The sequence below is a fragment of the Phragmites australis genome, chromosome 6, assembly GCF_958298935.1.
Source record: "Phragmites australis chromosome 6, lpPhrAust1.1, whole genome shotgun sequence".
NCBI lineage: Eukaryota > Viridiplantae > Streptophyta > Magnoliopsida > Poales > Poaceae > Phragmites > Phragmites australis.
The window spans coordinates 5,767,984-5,788,431 of NC_084926.1; the positions used below are offsets into that span (position 1 = coordinate 5,767,984).

Here is a 20,448-nt window from a genome sequence, read left to right on the forward strand (position 1 = left end):
GAACCTTCACGCCGACTCCCTATCGCCCATCCCGAAGACATACCGCGGTGCACTCGCAGATCCCAATTGGCGTGCCGCCATGCAAGAAGAAATTGATGCTCTCCAGGCCAATGCCACCTGGGATCTCATTCCTCGACCGCCTGGCGTCAACCTCGTCACCGGCAAGTGGGTTTATCACCACAAGCTTCATCCAAATGGGTCTCTCGATCGCTACAAGGCTCGCTGGGTCCTTCGTGGTTTCACTCAGCGCCCCGGCATCGACTTTGCCGAAACCTTCAGTCCTGTGGTCAAGCCGGCCACTATTCGGACAGTTCTGACTCTGGCTCTCTCTCGGAACTGGCCCGTCCATCAGCTTGATGTGAAGAATGCGTTCCTCCATGGGACCCTCTCTGAGGCAGTCTACTGCGTACAGCCCTCTGGATTTGTTGATTCCGCCCACCCCGACTACATCTGTCGCCTCAACAAATCTCTCTACGGGCTGAAGCAGGCTCCGCGTGCATGGTACAGTCGGTTTGCTACTCATCTTCTTTCACTGGGATTTCATGAGGCAAAGTCAGACACGTCATTGTTCATTTTCCGCCGTGGGACAGACACAGTTTACCTGTTGCTCTATGTGGATGACATTGCCCTTACAGCCTCCTCCGAGTTCCTCCTTCGTCGGACGATCACTGCCCTTCAACAGGAGTTTTCTATGAAGGATCTCGGTCCTCTTCATCATTTCCTGGGATTATCAGTGACCAGACAGCATGGCTCTATGCACCTCTCTCAGCGTCACTACATTATGGAAATCCTTGAGCGAGCAGGTATGTCTGAGTGTAAGCCGTGCAGTACTCCTGTTGACACGCACTCCAAGCTATCCAGTGATGGACCCCCTGTGGCCGACACCACTGACTACCGCAGCCTCGTCGGAGCACTTCAGTATCTGACTTTCACCCGTCCAGACATCTCTTATGCAGTTCAGCAGGTCTGCTTATTCGTGCATGATCCCCGGGAGCCACATCTTGCGCTGATCAAACGTATACTTCGTTATCTTCGTGGCACTCTTGATCATGGGCTGATTTTGCATCGGACATCTCCAGCAGACTTGGTTGTCTACACTGACGCAGATTGGGCAGGCTGTCCTGATACACGGAAGTCTACATCCGGTTATGGAGTCTTCTTGGGTGACAATCTCATATCCTGGTCGTCCAAACGACAGCACACTGTCTCCCGGTCCAGTGCCGAAGCTGAGTACCGCGCAGTGGCTAATGGGGTTGCTGAGGCGAGTTGGCTGCGCCAACTACTAGCTGAGCTACATTCACCTCTCCGTCAGGCTACTCTTGTTTACTGTGACAACGTCAGCGCAGTCTACCTCTCCACCAACCCCGTCCAGCATCAGCGCACGAAGCATGTGGAGATCGACCTTCACTTCGTCCGCGAGCGCGTTGCTCTTGGACAGGTCCGCGTTCTTCATGTGCCCACGACGACACAGTACGCCGACATCTTCACCAAGGGACTCCCGACGTCTGTCTTCACCGAGTTTCGCACCAGCCTCAACGTTCGACCTTCTACCGTTTCGACTGCGGGGGAGTGTTAGACGTATACGGCAGGTGTCAGACGTATACGGCAGGCGTTCATCGTATATGGCAGGCGTCCCTCTCAGCTAAGCCTGCCTTGCATGCCGATCCATGCATTCACGCCAGGGAATCGGAGTCCAAGTCTATCACGGCAACAATACCAGCACATATCTTAATTGCCTTGCATGTATTTCGCTTTGGTTGAACCGTGTAACACTTTATATGTCGTTCCTGGCCTTAATGAAAGATCATCGCGTGAATTGTATCCGCCTTCAAGATGGTTACTATGTTGTTTACGTTTCCAGAAGTTTACTCGATAATTGATTTATGAAGTGCAGTAAGCACGATATGCCATTATGCAGTTGTTCATTATTGTTTTATGCAATGTTTAATTTCGAAGTCTCAAGCATATTCCGGGAGTTATGATAGTTATGCTTGAAGCACGTCATACATATACATCTCATGCATTGGAAGTTTGTCGTCGTCTTCTGGCCGCGACCGTACCGGTACAGTACCGTATGTTACCCGAGGAGGGGTAAGGGTGAGGAGAGCATGTCATGTGCATGGTTATGTCTTCTTACGAAATTCAATGGGTTATTCACATCAAATCTTATTTCCTTTAGTTAGCTTGTATATAGATATATATGCGGCTCTAAAGGCTTATACCAACCGAATGTTAAAATGATTAATGTTATCGTTGGACTTACTTAGTCATAATTGTTTCTCCTAGTGTTGGCGGTCTGTTTCATTACTAGTTTCTATTTAGAATTGTTAGCACATTCATCTGTGGCTAAATAGCTTTTGTAAAGTACCTTTCACTTGCTGAGATTTTCGAATCTCACCCGTGCTTTCTTTCCATGTTCCTTTTGAGGTGTCTATCGCTTGCGGGATGGGTAGCTACACGTCGCCTGCACGTTTACCTTCTCTCTTGGGCTAAACTTGATGCCCCGTTAGATTTTATCTTTTGCCCTGTAATGTATATAGCGAGTTTGATGGTGGTTCAGTTGTTTGGTCGAGGCTTGTACCTCGTTTGCTTGGATCTTTATCTTGCTAGTGTGATACTCTATATCTGTTCTGTTTGATTTGTTGTTGCCTGTTATACCTCCACTTTCAGGGGAGGTGCTGCTGAATTTTTTTCCTCAGCTTTCGGCAGATTTTGTAGGTTGGCCTAAATGACCTTCCGGGCTTGTTTTGGTCACCGGGGTGTTACAAGGATTGACCTTATATCCAAGTTGGAGAGATAACCCTCCGGAACCGTATCGAGTCCAAGCCTCCAGAACTCATCACAAAGGGTGGAGCACTCAGGCAAGACCATAACACAATTGCACTGAGCTTTCCAGCTCAAGACATCAGTAACAACGTTTGTCTTTCTCGGATGGTAATGGACCTCCAACTCATAGTCCTTGATTAGCTCAAGCCATCTCCTTTGCCTCAGGTTGAGATCGTCTTAGGTAAAAATATATTTGAGGCTCTTGTGGTCGGTGTAAATGTTGCATATATTCCCAAAGAGATAGTGACGCCAAATCTTTAGGGTGTGTACAACTAGCATGAAGCATAAGCAACCACATGATCCTCTTGCATGAGGACACAACTGAGGCCGATACGAGAGGTGTCATAATAGATATCGAAGCTCTTGTGAACATCCGGTTGTGCTAGAACTGGCGTTGTGGTGAGACAATACGTCAAAGTCTCGAAAGCCACTTCACATGCCTCGGACCATTCGAACTTGACATCCTTCTTCAACAATTCGGTCATGGGTTTAGCGATTTATTGAAGTCCACTTCCAAATCTCTCTATGGCTTGCACCATTTGTTGGAAGAGCTCAACATAGCTACTCTTGATTTTTCTATCGATTTGAATAGTAGATGCTTCATATTGCATTTTGGATGAACATTTTTGCTTACTTGTTAGGCATTACCGATTTGCTTTTCAATTTGTCCTAATTTTCCTAGAAAATGCATCAAATGTTGTTTAGATTAACATGAATTTGCCTTTTAAAATTTATCCTTTCTATTCAAAATTATGCCTAATTGATATGCTTTTTGTTTGTACCAATTGAAGATTATTCAAATTGCTTTTATACGAATATTTATTTGCTTAGGAATTATTGTAGTGCCTCCAAATTAAACTAATTTGGATTTCAGGGGTTTCTCAGTTTACAACAAAAGTTTTTCTAATTCACATAACAATTTGCTTTGATTTTGTTGAATAATTAATCTAAATTGCCTTCATATGGTTCTAAATTATGAATGTGCTCATAGACAAGTAACAAATTCTCCCCAAATATTCTAATCGTCATGCTTTATTGTTCCACATAAATTGCTCAGTTTTTTTTAAAGACATGAAGCAAAATTCTTTGATTTTGTGTTCACATGATATCTATCTTGTTTTATGAATTCAACCTAATTTGAATATACTTTTTAACAAAATTACTTTTATACATCTTGTGAATATGAGGAAAAAAAATATCACTCATGTTCCCATAGTCACGCTTCACTCTCACTCTCTACACTACTTATATGCTAAATGACCAGAAACAGAAATAAGTAACCGTCCAAATAACTTTTTACTAAAAGTAAAGATGTGCATGCTATAGGACTAGAGCATGGTACATGCAAGCTCCGAAATAGCACGGTCCTATATTAGCTTTAAAAAAAATTAATTTAAAAAATATTATTATTTGTTAAACTAAAAAGGATTTGCAGCCTAAGTGCTCTGTCTCTCAATCGAATAATACCTCCGGGACGGCAGCGCGAAAGCACAAGTGACTTGTGACAAGTCTGCTCTCTCTAATCTAAACCCTTTCCCCTCTCTGGTCGGTCGGAACCGTACTACCGCATCGCTCGCCGGCGACGAGAGCGCTGCGCAGGGGGCAGCGGAGATGGACGGGGGACACGGGCAGAGGCAGCCGCTGTCTCCAGCGATCTCGGCCTCGGCGGTGCTGCCGCAGCAGCGGCAGATGCAGCTCCACCAGCACCCGGCGCGGTCGGCAATCTCCGATCTCTTCACCCTACACCTCGGCGTGCGTGCCTCTGTCCGCCCCAATCTCCGACCGTGTGCACTTAGCGCTGCTAGTACTGACCCTGGGTGCGCGTGGATTGCAGATGAACTCGAAGCAGCGAGCCGATGACCCATCGAGGGAGGCCTCGTAAGTTGCTCCCCCCTTGTGTAGTTTTTCGAATTGGTTTTAACCTTCTGATAATTATATTGCATGGGTATAACATGTAGTATCCTATTTAAGTTCGTCTTTATACGTTAGGCCATATTATTTTTCTGGTGGCTTCGTTTGTTTTACTGCGATATCTGCTGAAATTCTGGAAGTACTTCAGGTTACTGTGATAATTGTGCATTTTGTTCGTTGCAGTCCGTGCATATGCTGTATACCTGTATGTCTGATCACGTGAATTTGGTAAGTTTTTTCAAAACTGTAATGCACTTTCGAAATTGAATTATTCAGGAACAAGCTGCAGAAGAGAGTAACTGCTCTGAACAGAGATCTGCCTCCCTGTGATGAGCAGTTCATTTCAGATTATGAGCAGCTGCGCATGCAGTTCCCAGTAAGCAGAAGAATTACGCAGTATTCTTGTTCGTCACCGGAGGAGTACAGAAGAAATTAACTATTTAATTTACACTTTCCTTTAGGACCAGGAGCAGTTGCAGGCAGTCACGGAATCAGTTCTCATCTCCTTTGTGCTGCAGTGCAGTAGCCACGCACCACAATCTGAGTTCTTGCTCTTTGCTACACGGTGCCTGTGTGCTCGAGGCCACCTTAGATGGGACAGCCTCCTTCCATCTCTGCTTAATGCTGTTTCCTCTGTGGAGGCGCCGACGGGGCAAGGAGGTTCTGTGACTGGTGGTGGTCCTGTAACACCTTCGTCAGCTATTGCAGTGCCAAATGCTCCAAACTTTCACCCTTCGAATCCGGCATCGCCTTTGCCAGTAATGAACACCATAGGATCTCCTACTCAATCTGGTATTGACCAACCTGTAGGTGCAAATGTGTCACCAATTAAGGCAGCTGAATACGCCAGCCCTGGGCAGCTTGGTACAGCAGCAAGAGGTGACCAGTCCCGCAGGGGAGCAGAAATTAGCCACCTGCATCATCTATCCTGTAGGACTATTCTAGCTGGGCTGGAATCCAATTTGAAGCCAGCTACCCATGCTGTGATATTCCAGCATATGGTTAATTGGCTGGTTAATTGGGACCAGAGGCCACATGACGTGGATGCTGCTGATGCGATGCAAACTTGGAGGCTTGAAAAACCTTTGCATGAATGGATGCATCTATGCTTGGACGTGGTATGGATTTTAGTTAATGAAGAGAAATGCCGTGTTCCATTCTACGAGCTTGTTCGCAGCAACTTGCAGTTTCTCGAAAACATTCCTGATGATGAAGCACTAGTTAGTATTATTATGGAGATCCATAGGAGGAGGGACATGGTGTGTATGCACATGCAAATGTTGGATCAACACCTTCATTGCCCAACATTTGCAACTCATCGCTTCTTGTCACAATCCTACCCAAGCATAGCCGGTGAATCTGTTACTAATTTGCGTTATTCTCCCATTACTTACCCTAGTGTGTTGGGAGAGCCACTGCATGGAGAGGTGATGCCATCCTTTCTTTAATTAGCGGTCTCTCCCCATTTATGTTTGTCATACATTTTTCCCATACTTGTGTCTGCGTATTTTGTCATTTAATGTACATGGAATGAAAACTCCTGTGCATATGATTTTAATGGTAAACATTATCCACTGCTCCCTGTTCGTAAATACCCTTTTCATAAATTTATATTAAAAAAACTTGATTGGGGCACAATATTTTTAAGGTTATAAGATTGAAAGAGAAAACATTGAGGAAAATGACTAAAATATCCTTCTCATAAATGCCTTAAAAAAACAAGGGAGTAATTCGTGTGGATGATCTTGATCGTGGATAAATAGACAATGTTAAATCATTGTTAAAACAAGGGAGTCTAGTTAGGGAAGTAGACAATGGTAAATTGTGAAAATCATTGTTAAATCAACAAGCACATTATATTTTGCAAGATGTTTGAAAATTATACGCCCTATGTTTTGCATGCACGGATTATGAGTCTTTATTTACTTCTCATGGTCGACTGTATGCAACTTTGACCATGTATTGTTTTTTCGTAATATGACCTTATGGAAGTATTTTGGAGGTAAGTCTGCTAATGTCATTCTAATGGGTCATTTTAGAATTTAGATACCTATATTGGTGTCAAAATTAGAGCAATTCAAGTGCACAAACTGCAAAAGGACTTGTGCATAAGAACAAACAGGGCAATCTCTTTGATATTGTTTACTAGTTTAAGGGCACATTGCATGCTATGGAGGCAATAGTCATCATCACGAGGGATCTCAGTAATATAGAAAGAGCAATAATAATTTGAATGAAAGAAGTGAAATGAAAACTATTCACAGCTGTTAGCTAGAAGTGGATTCTAAGTTCATTTGTTTTGATTACTGTTCTTGGTGGGATATCAAAACTGATATTAGTTTATTGTTTAGGATCTTGCGAACTCCATTCCTAAGGGTGGTTTAGACTGGGAACGTGCTCTGCGTTGCTTGAGGCATGCTCTCCGTACAACCCCATCACCAGACTGGTGGAGACGTGTTCTTCTTGTTGCCCCTTGTTACAGATCACATTCTCAACAATCAACTCCTGGAGCTGTTTTCTCACCTGATATGATTGGTGAGGCAGTTGCCGACAGGGCAATTGAACTATTGAGGCTCACTAACTCAGGTTAGCATTTGAAGCTTCACCATTTGTCTATTCAGCGTAGAGATGGTAGGATTCACATGTTCCATCCATGGGTACACCCCTTTCACCTCACCAAAATGTTCCATGGGTACACCCTTTCACCAAATATTCGTTTATGCCACACAGTTTTTTTCAAAGAACATACAGAAATGTACGGTGAGGAATAAGGAAGTTGTTAGGCTGCTCGCAAAAAGTTGAAGTTGTTTTCTACCGTCTGCTGCCTATACTCATTAAAGCTTTGATGCTATTGCAGAGACTCAGTGCTGGCAAGATTGGCTTTTGTTTGCTGACATTTTCTTCTTCCTAATGAAAAGTGGATGTATCGACTTCCTTGATTTTGTGGACAAGCTTGCTTCTCGAGTAACAAATAGTGACCAACAGATTCTACGCAGTAATCATATCACCTGGTTGCTTGCACAGATTATCCGCATTGAGATCGTGATGAACACTCTTAGTTCAGACCCAAGGAAGGTGGTGTATATTTGTACGACTATTTGTAAATTTTTATTCTTTTGCAAGTCGTTCAGTCAATGCAATTGATTAGCTGATGATTCCCTCATGAAACATTCAAGGCGCTTTGTCAAATTGTTCGGAACTTTAATACTCCCTCTGTTCTCAAGTAGATGCCTTTTAAGAATGTGTGTTCTCAAGTAGATGTCGATTTAGAATGTGGGCAGTCAAACTCTAAAACTTTGACCCCTAATATACACAAAAGTATAAATATTTGTCACATGAAAAATGATATTAGCAGGTTTGCCATGAAAAATACTTTCAAATCATTATTTCTTCAATAACTTTTACTAACAGATGTTTAGTAAAATAATTGTCAAAAGTATGTATTGGAGACTGTGTTGATGTCCAAAGCCACAAGTAAAAAAGAATGGAGGGAGTAACTAATAGTAATGTAGTAGCGCTTGTCAAAATCAGATAAACTAACCTCACATCTGGGAGCTATTAAAATTTTAAAGCATGCATAAGTTTTTGGTAGTATTTTTATGTTTCCTTCTGTTATTTGTCTTATCGTGGCTATTTCGATTTTCCAAATTATATGTCAACTGTATAAAGTCGTTCTGGCTATTTCTTGTGTTATCAGGTTGAAACCACGAGGAAGATAATTTCATTCCACAAAGAAGACAAGAGTCTTGATCCCAGTAATATCGGGCCTCAAAGTATTCTTCTCGATTTTATTAGTAGCAGTCAAACTTTGCGCATTTGGTCTTTCAACACCTCAATTAGAGAGCATTTGAACAGTGATCAGCTTCTGAAAGGAAAACAAATAGATGAGTGGTGGAAACAGATGACAAAAGGTACTTGTTTACTCTGGAAGTGCCATTATGTTTTTGGTGTATAACGTTACCCGGTAGATCTAGAATTCATGGATGGAAATTTGATGTTGTAGATAGGCAATATGTAACTTGATTAATTGCAGAAAAAAAAAACATGCTCTTTTTTTTAAAGGAGCGAAATTCATGCTCGATACGTTACATAGTATAATACTACAATTCAGAGTTCATGTTGCACTTGCATTTTTCTGGAGTGAGATTTATGGATTCAGACCATGATTAAACTTTGCATTCTTATATGTACCTATCGGTAATATTAAAATGATCATTTCTTCCTTGAAATAATAGCCTCTGGAGAGAGAATGATAGACTTTACGAACTTGGATGAACGTGCAACGGGCATGTTCTGGGTTCTTTCATTCACCATGGCACAACCAGCTTGTGAAGCAGTCATGAACTGGTTTACATCAGCTGGAATGGCAGACTTAATTCAGGGGTCTAATATGCAGCCAAATGAAAGAATTATGATGATGCGTGAAACTTGCCCTCTTTCGATGTCATTGCTTTCTGGGTTATCTATCAATCTTTGTCTGAAGCTTGCTTTCCAGCTTGAAGAGACCATATTCCTTGGCCAGGTAAAAGCACCAAACATGACCTGCTGCTAAGACCTAAGTTGATTCCTTCTGTTTATCTGTTTTTTACCTACGCCTACCCTTTTTATTTTTCTTGCAAGTGCTCATGTGGATCTAAGTAGAATGCACCTGATTCAATATTTACAACCAGTTCAAATAGTTTCCTTCTGGGTATGGTTTTAATATGATTGCAATATACACATGAACGTATCATTTTAAACAATTTAGCTAACAAGTTATGCATATCTAAAATGTCATAGGTTTGCTAACAGTATGTGAAGTAATTTATTTCCTCTTTATGAAATCATCTTTAGTCTTCACCAAAATATATTTCTCAAGAAGTATGCACAACATGTAGTTTTGTCACGTTGCAAATATTCATTTGTTTTTCATTCTTACCTCTGTTTTTTTTATAGACTGTCCCTAGCATTGCTGTGGTGGAAACCTATGTGAGATTACTGCTTATAACGCCTCATTCATTGTTTCGTCCCCATTTTACGGTAAATTCTTGTCTCCTGTGGTGATCTATGTTCTTGATGCAGTGGTTATGGAATTATGCCACCTTGTGAAACATTCTTTTGGTCTGGTTTCTGACCTTCCGTAGTATTAAAGTTTCATGTTCAAAATTACATACAGAACATAGTAATGAAAATTCTGATGTCTTCCCACTATTTATTGAACTTTGCAGACATTAACCCAAAGATCTCCATCTATTCTGAGCAAATCTGGTGTCTCTTTGCTCCTACTTGAGATACTGAATTACAGACTACTTCCTTTGTATAGGTAATTTTAAGTAATTTACTCTCTAGTTTCTTCCCTTTTTTATCTAAAAGGAAACTTAATTTATCAATCATATCCAATGATTGGACCCCCAGCCCTCCTCTGACTCCTTATTACTTTTCTTTCTCCTTTTATCTTCCCAAGTTTTGAAGTTGTAAGCTGATTATACACAGTCATGAGTCATCCTTCTATGGGGAGGGAGAATGGGTGGGGGTTGAAAAATTCCAATATTTTCTTCTTTTTAATGATTATTTATTATACATATTTCGTCTGTACGCCAATGTGTTGTTCAGATATCATGGAAAAAGCAAGGCATTGATGTATGATGTCACAAAAATAATATCAATGATTAAGGGCAAACGTGGAGAGCATCGCCTTTTTAGATTAGCTGAAAATCTGTGCATGAATTTGATTCTCTCACTGAAAGACTTCTTTTTTGTCAAAAAAGAACTGAAGGTAATGATTACTTGCTTCTCTTTCAAATTTTGACTGTCACCAGTTCATAGTAAATGAACTTCTACATGCATTTAATGCAGGGGCCAACTGAGTTTACTGAAACTCTTAACCGCATAACGATAATAAGTCTTGCTATCACCATCAAGACACGTGGAATTGCTGAGGTTGAACACATGATTTATCTTCAACCATTGCTGGAGCAAATTATGACAAACAGTCAGCATACCTGGTCAGAAAAGACTCTACGTTATTTCCCTCCCCTTATTCGTGATTTTTTAATGGGGAGAATGGATAAGAGGGGCCAAGCTATCCAAGCATGGCAGCAGGTACCATTTTCTTATCTTTTGGGCTGGGTGTTTGACCATCTTTATGTTTTCTTCAACTCTTTTATGCATTCCACATATATTTGCTGATTATCAGATTGGGGAATTTATGGTTCAGTTACGTCGAGGATTGGAGAATTTATGTGTACTTATTTATATGTAGCCTTTTGATGGAGAATTCTAAAGTTTCTTATTTACTATTGCACTTAGAAATTCATCAAATTCTTTTCACCTAAAGTCTCCAGAATGATATTGTCAGTATTTTATGGTTAAAATGAACTCATGACGTTTTATTACCCGAGAATAGGATTTTAACTGCAAATTTATTCTCAAATACTTATTGTGGCCTTACATAAGCAATACGGTAAGATGGGTATTTTAAAAATAACCCTTTCTCCAAAAGTCTTGAATTTTCAATCTAGTACTGTTTATAGTGCCCTGAAATTGCTACCGCGCGTTTATCAGATGAATGGTTGGACCAGGGCGCATCATTCTTTACAACATCTGTTCTCACCATCATTCTTTACCTTTTGTATTGACAATTTGCCTTTGTTTCAGGCAGAAACAATTGTTATTAATCAATGTAATCAGCTGCTCTCACCATCTGCTGAGCCAAACTATGTCATGACCTATTTGAACCACAGTTTCCAGGATCATCGTGGATATCTTTGCGCTGGTGCCTGGATACTGATGAATGGACATCTTGAGATCAACCATGCAAATCTTGTATGCTTTTTAATTATGGTGTTGATATGAGTGTCGATCTTTCTCTATATTGTTTATCTGTGATCTTGATGCAGGCTCGTGTCTTAAGAGAGTTTTCACCTGAAGAAGTTACATTAAATATCTATAGAATGGTTGATGTTCTTCTACATCATATCCAGCTTGAGATGCAAAGAGGGCGTCTAGCACAGGTTTGCTTACTAAGAAAAAGAGCTGCTTTATTCGTCTTACTGGTGTATGAAGAAACCCTCTCTTTGGCTTTTGTTTATGTGGGCTCCTATATTCAGAAGCTACCATGTAAAATTTTCTGATCATTTATTTTTATGCAGGACTTACTATCCAAAGCAATTACACATCTTTCTTTCTTTATATGGACACATGAGCTTCTTCCACTGGACATTCTACTACTAGCTCTTATTGACAGGGATGATGATCCGTATGCTTTACGCCTTGTGGTAAAGCCTCTGGAATTTTTTCTCAAGTTTGCTTTCTATATTTATAAAATCATGTTGCGTCATAACCAGCTGTAAATATTCTACTAGCAACCAGTTTAACAACTATTCTTGGTCACACTTTAAAAGCTGCTAGTTAGATTCTATTTACAGCTTTCGGATGTAGTGCAAGTGGATATCTACAGTGTGACTAACTGAGATTGTCAAGAGTGGTATAGCTACGACTGCACCAGTATGCCTTTCATTTGACTATTGACTAGTGCTTGAGCTGGTTGGTTTCCAGTTTTGTACTGTTAGTGACTAGATTCTGTATTACTTTTCTGTGACTAAAATGGATTTACTCTAGTAAATTTATTAATTTAATATATCACTGGTTGCTTCAGCTGTGCATGCACAGACTTAGAATTGCTTGGATTACCAATTTAACATGACAGATAAGTCTGCTTGAAAAGCCGGAACTTCAGCAAAGAGTCAAGGCGTTCTGCAATTCTCGTTCTCCAGAGCATTGGCTAAAAAATCAACCTCCCAAAAGAGTTGAGCTCCAGAAAGCTCTTGGTAACCATCTTTCATGGAAGGACCGGTAATTGCAATCTTTTAACCGATTTACTTGCTAAAAGTTTTTTCAACATTGATAAATTCTGTTATATTCAAATTTTATGCAACTATATATCTCATGTTTGATATCTATATAACGTGTTCATTGTACACATAAGTGCCACTAAAAAAATATGGCGTGTTCTGTTGAATAGAGCTATTGCAAGGGTTAATTTTGTTATTATGTGTTGTCCCTATTCCAAATTATAGGGCTGCTATTAGCTTTTGACTTATTACCAAACAGACTTGAATGCAATGGTTTTCTTCTTATATGCATATTATTGCTACATCAGATTCTGTCCTACTTTAGCATAGGACTGTCTATCTACTTTTTTTATGCTTGTTCTTTTCTTTATGAAATACTTGCCTGAACTCCTAGCCTTACATTGTGTGCCTACTCAAGCTTTCAGGATAGCATATCATGTTAGTTTAGAGATATTTGACTTTGGTTTTAACCTAGTGTCATTTCACTACTTTGGTTTCGATGGTGGTTGTAGAATCTTGATTTACTCTATTTGTTGTGTTAACGCAGCTATCCGCCCTTCTTCGATGACATTGCTGCACGTTTGCTTCCTGTCATCCCACTAATTATTTATAGGCTTATTGAGAATGATGCTACGGATATTGCAGACAGAGTTCTTGCATTTTATTCTTCCTTGCTTGCCTTCCACCCGCTAAGATTTACATTTGTGCGTGATATTCTTGCATATTTCTATGGTCATCTTCCAAGCAAGCTAATTGTTAGGATACTCAACGTGCTGGGTGTTAGCACTAAGGTAAATCTATTTACTCTTTTAGTTGGAACTCTTTCTACCTAATGCCTGCTAACAGTGAGCTTTTACAGACTCCCTTCTCGGGATCCTTTGCTAAATACTTAGGGTCCTCAAATGCTTCCGTTTGTCCACCACCGGAATACTATGCCAACCTTTTGCTAGGCCTGGTTGATAATGTTATACCTCCTTTGAGTAGCAAATCCAAATCAAACCCAGCAGACACAGCACGCACAACTTTCAACAGGCATCATGCATCTTCACAAGCTGGTGGAATCAGTAACACCGATGGTCAGAGGGCATTTTATCAGAATCAAGATCCTGGGTCGTATACACAGCTTGTTTTGGAAACAGCAGCTATTGAAATTCTCTCACTTCCTGTGCCTGCTTCTCAAATAGTGTCCTCTCTGGTTCAAATAATAGCACATGTACAAGCAATGCTTATACAGTCAAATAGTGGCCAAGGAATGTCAGGTGGTTTGGGGCAGAATTCTGGACTGCCAACTTCTCCTTCAGGTGGGGGTGCTGAATCGGCAGGTCCCAACCAAGCAAACAACGCTGCAAGTGGAATCAATGCCACTAACTTTGTTTCTAGGAGTGGCTACTCTTCCCAACAACTGTCAGTTTTGATGATTCAAGCATGTGGTCTTTTGCTGGCACAACTTCCACCAGAATTCCACATGCAACTATACTCAGAAGCAGCGCGCGTCATAAAAGATTGCTGGTGGCTCTCCGATAGTTCCAGGCCTGTTAAAGAGCTTGATTCTGCTGTTGGCTATGCACTGCTGGATCCTACATGGGCTTCTCAAGACAATACATCAACAGCCATAGGTAGAACATTTTACTGTAATTTATTGGGCGGAATGAGCTCAGAGCTAACTTAATATGTTAGTGCCACACTTATTAATTGTATGTTCTGCTTTGGATGCAGGTAACATTGTCGCCCTTCTTCACTCGTTTTTTAGCAATCTACCACAAGAATGGCTGGATTCTACCCATACTGTCATCAAACACCTTCGTCCAGTCAATTCAGTTGCCATGTTAAGAATCGCCTTCCGCATATTGGGCCCCTTACTACCTCGTCTAGCCTTTGCTCGACCTTTGTTCATGAAGGTATGCTTGGTTTTCTCTTTGTAGTTACTAAAAAAAAAAAAAATCATGTGCTTTAGATTTACATTATGAGCTTGGAATTGGTCTCGATCTAAGGACAACTTTGTATGGCAGTGTGTCAATGTCTCTATGAATTGAATCAATATATGCTGTACCTGCAATGCAATGTCATTAGACACAACAAGATTGTGTTACATCATTTAGTATCTCTGGAGTTCCACCTTGTTCCATTTTTTCTGTTAATAACTTACAAATATTAAAAAAACATATATGCTTTGCTTTGTGGTGTCTTTGACATGATCAAGCTGTGAAGAACTTCCCAAATTTACTTAAATTATTACATTATGCGTTCCCTTTAGATTGTAAGATTGTTTGTTTCAATTCATTTTTCTTAAAACGTTACTTTTTAACTCTACATCAATATATTGTTGTATGATAAACCATGATCTATTTCTTGTTCTACTTAATTAGTTACGTTGTTGGGATTTGCAGACTTTGGCTTTGCTGTTCAATGTGTTGGGGGATGTATTTGGTAAGAACTCCCAGGTCTCAACTCCTGTGGTGGCATCAGAAATTACAGACATAATTGACTTCCTGTAAGATACTTTTCTTCTTTCGCGTAGGAACTTTCCTGACATCCACTTTGTGTCTGTTCTCATTCCGTGTCAAATTGTTAATGCATATGATCATTCATCTCTGTATGCCATCTCATACGAACTCTTTCTCTGTTCTGCTGCTAAATAGGCATCATGCAGTGATGTACGAAGGTCAAGGGGGTCCCGTTCAGAGCACTAGCAAACCCAAGCCTGAGATATTAACATTATGTGGGAAAGTTATAGAAATTTTGAGGCCAGACGTGCAACATCTTCTCTCCCACCTGAAGACGGATCCAAACTCCTCAATTTATGCAGCGACGCATCCAAAGCTAGTGCAAAACCCATCCTAATGTTACAACTTATAGGTGCATGGATGATGCAAGATGCAACTGCCTTGGATTTCACACTTTCACTGCAGAGGTCCGAACGTGTGTATGCTATAGGATCAGAAGAATTGCTGTAGTTGTAACTTGTATCCTCAATCTGGCCGGAATCTATATTTTTCCGTAATGATCAGGGACATATTTTTCACTGAACCGATGTTGTCAGTTGTCATCCTTTAGGTAGCAATGTTGTAAGTAACCGCTTAAAGGCACACTAGGACATGCATAATTACAGCATAACACGATGCTCCAGGCAAAGCATATTGGTTGCCTCTAAACCATGCAACCCTTGTATTTTGTCGTACCAGAGAGTGAGCGGCAATCGACACTGTCGCGTTCCTATGGAAGATGTGCCGGTCGGTCGATTGTCACCGCCCATATACTGTTTGGAGCGGTGTCGCAAGTGTGGAAAACTGGAAAGTTTGTCAGAGGAGTGTGCATCACCAGTTGATACTGTACCATATGAACTGTGCGCATCTTATCACAAAGAATCGACAACGGCTTACCTAAGGTGAGTAGGCGACTCCTAATTTGTTCTCAAGATCATTGGTCGTTTTCAGGTCGACAGCGAAGTGTCTTTGTTTCATTTCTCTTCGCACTTTCTTAAATTTTGTTGCTCCCTCAGTCCTGTGATGGAATTGATATCTAAATTGTATTTAAAATATCGCACTAAATTTGGCCAGGTTCTCAAATAATCCCGGTACTTGCTTGATTCACTGACAGTAACTGGCCAGTCGCAACCAACATCGCCACCTAACTGTGGCTGCCTCCAAACTCCACCATGGACATGATCGATAGCAGTAGCCCCGTGATTGCACCGTCGAGATGCCCCGTGCTCCGGCGCCGCACCTCTCGGTCGCCTGAAGCGCTGGACCATCTCCGCATGTTGTCGTGCTTGCCACGCAGGCGTCGCCCATCACCAACGCCCTCCATCAACGTCGTCATGGGCGCACGCGGTGGCCTTGACGTCTGCGTGTGCCTTGTTGCAACCCACAGTCATGCTCACAGTGTGAGGAATCGTTCAAACAGTATTTTAGTTAATCATTAAGTCGGTCATTTACATAATCATGACTATAGTGATTAATCATAATACCGTCCCGGTAGTCTCGGCATGTGTTTTGTGTCGAAGATCGAAACACGTATCTTTCCGACATATAACATCACAAAAAAGATTAATAAAGATCGAGTAATTAACATTAAATTACAAATTCTTAAACATTCAATCATTTACAACAATTTACATCAAAAGAGATAAACTACGCAGTGGAAGAATTAAAACCTAACAACAATAAAAAGACCAGTGGATCCAAATGCCCTTATGCTCCACCTAAAAATCTCGCGACACAAGTAGACATCACTACTCTTAACCGCCATCGGCATCAACAGATATGAAGTAGCCAGAAGCTAACATTTCCTCACCTGCAACCTGAAAGAGCAGCGTGGGTACGAAGGTACTTGCAAGACTTAATCTATATAGGGTACATATAATAACTAGACTCCTAAAATTATGCATTTGGGTATTTAGCAAGAATAGTCCATAAGGTTAAGTAATTTGATATGCGGTAGCAACCTTAAGACCTATGTGTGAGCACATATACTTAACAAGACAACCCCTTTCTTTTTGGGTAAACACCAACTAAAGCATAAATATAACCGAAAACATAATAACATATATATGAAAACATAACTATCTCAACTGCAACCCAACATACCAAACCATCACCCCTCAATTCTACGACTGATGCGAATGAACGGAAGCATGCTCATAACCGAGAGTGTGGTAATTCAAATTGATTTTACACCCTGTAGGGGAGTACTCTTGGACCCACATGAAACGAGACCATAGATAACACAACCCATCAGTTGCGAGTGATGATTCACGTATCAACTGTTTCATATACCCACCTTGAACCATTGTTCCCATGTTGAGTAATATGGAAGCCACCTAGATCCCATGTGTACCACGACTTACCGATACAATCTCAGGCACCTTTAACAGCATTCCCGCTGACATCTCGACACATAGGTCAAATGAATGTGGTGATTTACATTACTTAACTTACCCGTCCCATATCTGGGTATATGGTAAGCTAACGGCACTATTGGACGGTGCTTAACCGATGCAAGCGGTCTACGGTATCCGGGCTTCTCTCCCGAACTATCCCTAGTACCACCCACATCTCGTCTTATCCTCACATCTCATACATCCCAAAATCATCATTGTATTTGTGAACAATAAGTAATTCCTAAGCTCACGAACAATGGTTGGACCATTGCTCGACTTCTACCAATGACTTATGCATTGCTAAGCATATCAAACACACTTGTAATTTGTCACACCCGGTTTAAAGACCAAAACCAGATGTAAACTATATGTATGCCAAGATCAGTTATTCATACATATAGCGACTTCATTAGTGTAACAGACACAGTGTTTCTTATTACAACGCTAGAATATTACAAAATGACCACCCACGGGTCTAAAGAAAAGAACACCACAACGGAAAAAGGGAGCGGCGCAGCTCCAAACCAACAGGCAGCCGACCGAGAGGTTCCACAAGCCTAGAACTCGGCATCAACCTCGGGGAAGTCATCCTCAGGAAAATCTTCAAATGCGTCACCTTCTGAAACAGCAAGCGTGAGTATTTCCAATACTCAACAAGTGGGGGAAAACAAATAAATCTACTATGGTGGCTTGAGGCAAGGTTTTCCTATTCTAGGGTTTCATTTGCATAAAAGCTGGTTTTTAGCCCTGAACTACGGAAACAAATTTTTATTTTAACCGAGAAAAGATGTACCAAAGGTTTTCTTTAACCCCCGGGAATTCAACCCAATTCCCAGACCAAGAAAAACACCCACCCCGACTAATCATGTGAGGGTCCAGGCTGCTCATAACCGTGAGCACGGCTGAATATTCAGTTTGACACTCTGCAGAGTTTGTGCACTTTACCCACGAGTCGTGATCTTCTCTGTTGCCGGCACCTGATGGTACCTTACACACTTCCGGGGTGTGCGCCAAGAGATCACTACGAGGCTTTTTCAGAGAGTCTCCCAGAATGCACTTGCCCACTGAGGTTTCACCACCGTACATAAGTGGAGTAACCCTCCACCCCAGAGGCCCCCTCTTGTGCCGGGTAGAATCGGGAAGTAACCCTTCCTTATCTGCACATCCAATTGGCTCATACAACCCTGGGAGAACATCTAGTTACTAGGCCAAGCCGTACCATATTGGTCTCGTGGTTGCCTTGTTTGCCATGGGTGTTCGCTCCACGAACCGGTCCTTAAAATGGTCTGGGCAAGACCTCCAATAACCCCATAAGGGTATACTACCCAACAACCAAACAACCAACCATGTCGGGAAAAGTACCCCTTTCTTGCCCAGAACCCCAATTATCTCCGTTGTTAACTCCCTTAACAATATTAATTTTCCATGATATTCTTCCTATATCAATTTTTAGTTCATAACTCAAGATTCATCATCCTACACGCTACATGTTCATCTAAAGCATGGCTAAGCAAAAACATGATGATCTTGTATGGATAAAGCATCTATATCCAACACTAGTATTTGCTATACTACCCATTTTTGTGAAGCATCATGCATATTTTGAGAAAGACTACTTGATGTAAAAGCTGGGTTTGCAACATGGTCAAGACACTTGCCTTCGTTGAAGTGTTGCACAGGTCCTTCAAAATCTTCTTCTTGAAAATTGCCAAACTCCTGGACTGAATCGTCTACACGAGCACACAATCTAACATGAGAACAGTACACCAAACATTCCTAAAACTAGAGAAAAACCCTATAAACAGATTCTACACGTCGCTACGAGAATATGAGCGCAAAGATCGCCTAAATCGGAGCTACGAGCAAAAAGTTATGAGCTTTTGAAGTTCCAGGGGCTATTCTGCAAATTACTTGAATTTCAGAGAATTACCGAATTGATTTTATACTGAAAATCCTATTTATAAAACAAATCCAGGGGTTTCTATAAAAGTACATAGCTTTTATGAGGTTACAGAGAAGTCTAGGGGCTTAAGTGCAAAAATACCACTTTTCCCGAATTAAAACAAATATAAATCTGACTGGGTATATGGGTGATGATGTGGCATCGCTACGCGGGCAAAAAGGCTGAGGTGGCCGGCTTACAGGGGCGATGAGGTGGCGGTTCTTTGCCAACTGGGATTACATAGCCCACGTGTCGCAACGGAATTGGCTAGGCGAAGGGGTATTGGAGCATCTAATCTGGGCCATCCATCACGGATCCGAAGGTGGGAAACAGAGGGAGCTCGGACCGGTGGTGCAGACACGGCGGCGGTCGGCCGGCGGCGGCGGAATGGCCGGAACCGCACCGGAATCACGCAAACGGCCACGAAATGCGACGGAAAGACTTTCAAACAGAGGAGAAGCTCACGAGGAGTGCATACCGAGGCTTCACAAAGGCGGAGATAGTCCGGGTGATGGCCGGCGACGGGGAAGATCGGGCGGCGGCCTTGGAGCTCGGTGCAAAGGCGTTCGGCTGCGGGAGAGACACCGAGGAGCGTCGGGAAGCGTCGCCCGGTGTCCTGCGACACCAAAGAAGCGAAGGCTAAAGTAAAAAAAAGGTTCAGCACGGTGAAGCAAGGCGGCGGCGAGCTTCTCACCGGTGGCAATGGAGGAGACGGCGCCGGGTTCGAATCCGAGCAGAAGAAGAGGGGGAAACGGTTGCAAAAGCACGGAAAGTCACCAGGAAGACGATGGTCGTCTTAAATACGAGAGAGGGGGAGGGGATCGGCCAGAATTTGAAGAAAATGGCCGGCGGCCATGGCTTTGAATGGCGTCGGTTCCCTCGCATTCAATCGAGCTATGGAGAGGGGAAACCGTCGGGGAAGAGGGAATAGGGGGCGTGGAACCCGGCAGCGGTGATTAATTGGCGAGGTAGTGCGCGGGGGCTCGAATTTGAATCTGTCGGTGGTGGATTTTGGGAAAAACGGCCGACGGCCGGAGGTGGGAGAAGCAGAGCCGCGG

At 42.0% G+C, this 20,448-nt stretch overlaps 1 protein-coding gene across 1 annotated transcript; it reads left to right on the plus strand.

Moving 5' to 3' along the window:
* Positions 1-4,308: 4,308 nt before the first annotated feature.
* LOC133921303 (mediator of RNA polymerase II transcription subunit 23-like) lies at positions 4,309-15,721 on the plus strand. The gene is made up of 21 exons (XM_062366115.1): positions 4,309-4,578; positions 4,661-4,704; positions 5,014-5,113; positions 5,199-6,164; positions 7,089-7,323; positions 7,595-7,812; positions 8,435-8,648; positions 8,973-9,259; positions 9,673-9,756; positions 9,945-10,039; positions 10,330-10,492; positions 10,573-10,818; positions 11,374-11,541; positions 11,616-11,729; positions 11,868-11,993; positions 12,425-12,570; positions 13,117-13,360; positions 13,429-14,185; positions 14,286-14,467; positions 14,957-15,060; positions 15,209-15,721. The coding sequence occupies exons 1-21, from the start codon at positions 4,438-4,440 to the stop codon at positions 15,408-15,410; spliced, it is 4,836 nt and encodes a 1,611-aa protein (XP_062222099.1). The 5' UTR covers positions 4,309-4,437; the 3' UTR covers positions 15,411-15,721.
* The last annotated feature ends 4,727 nt before the right edge of the window (positions 15,722-20,448 follow it).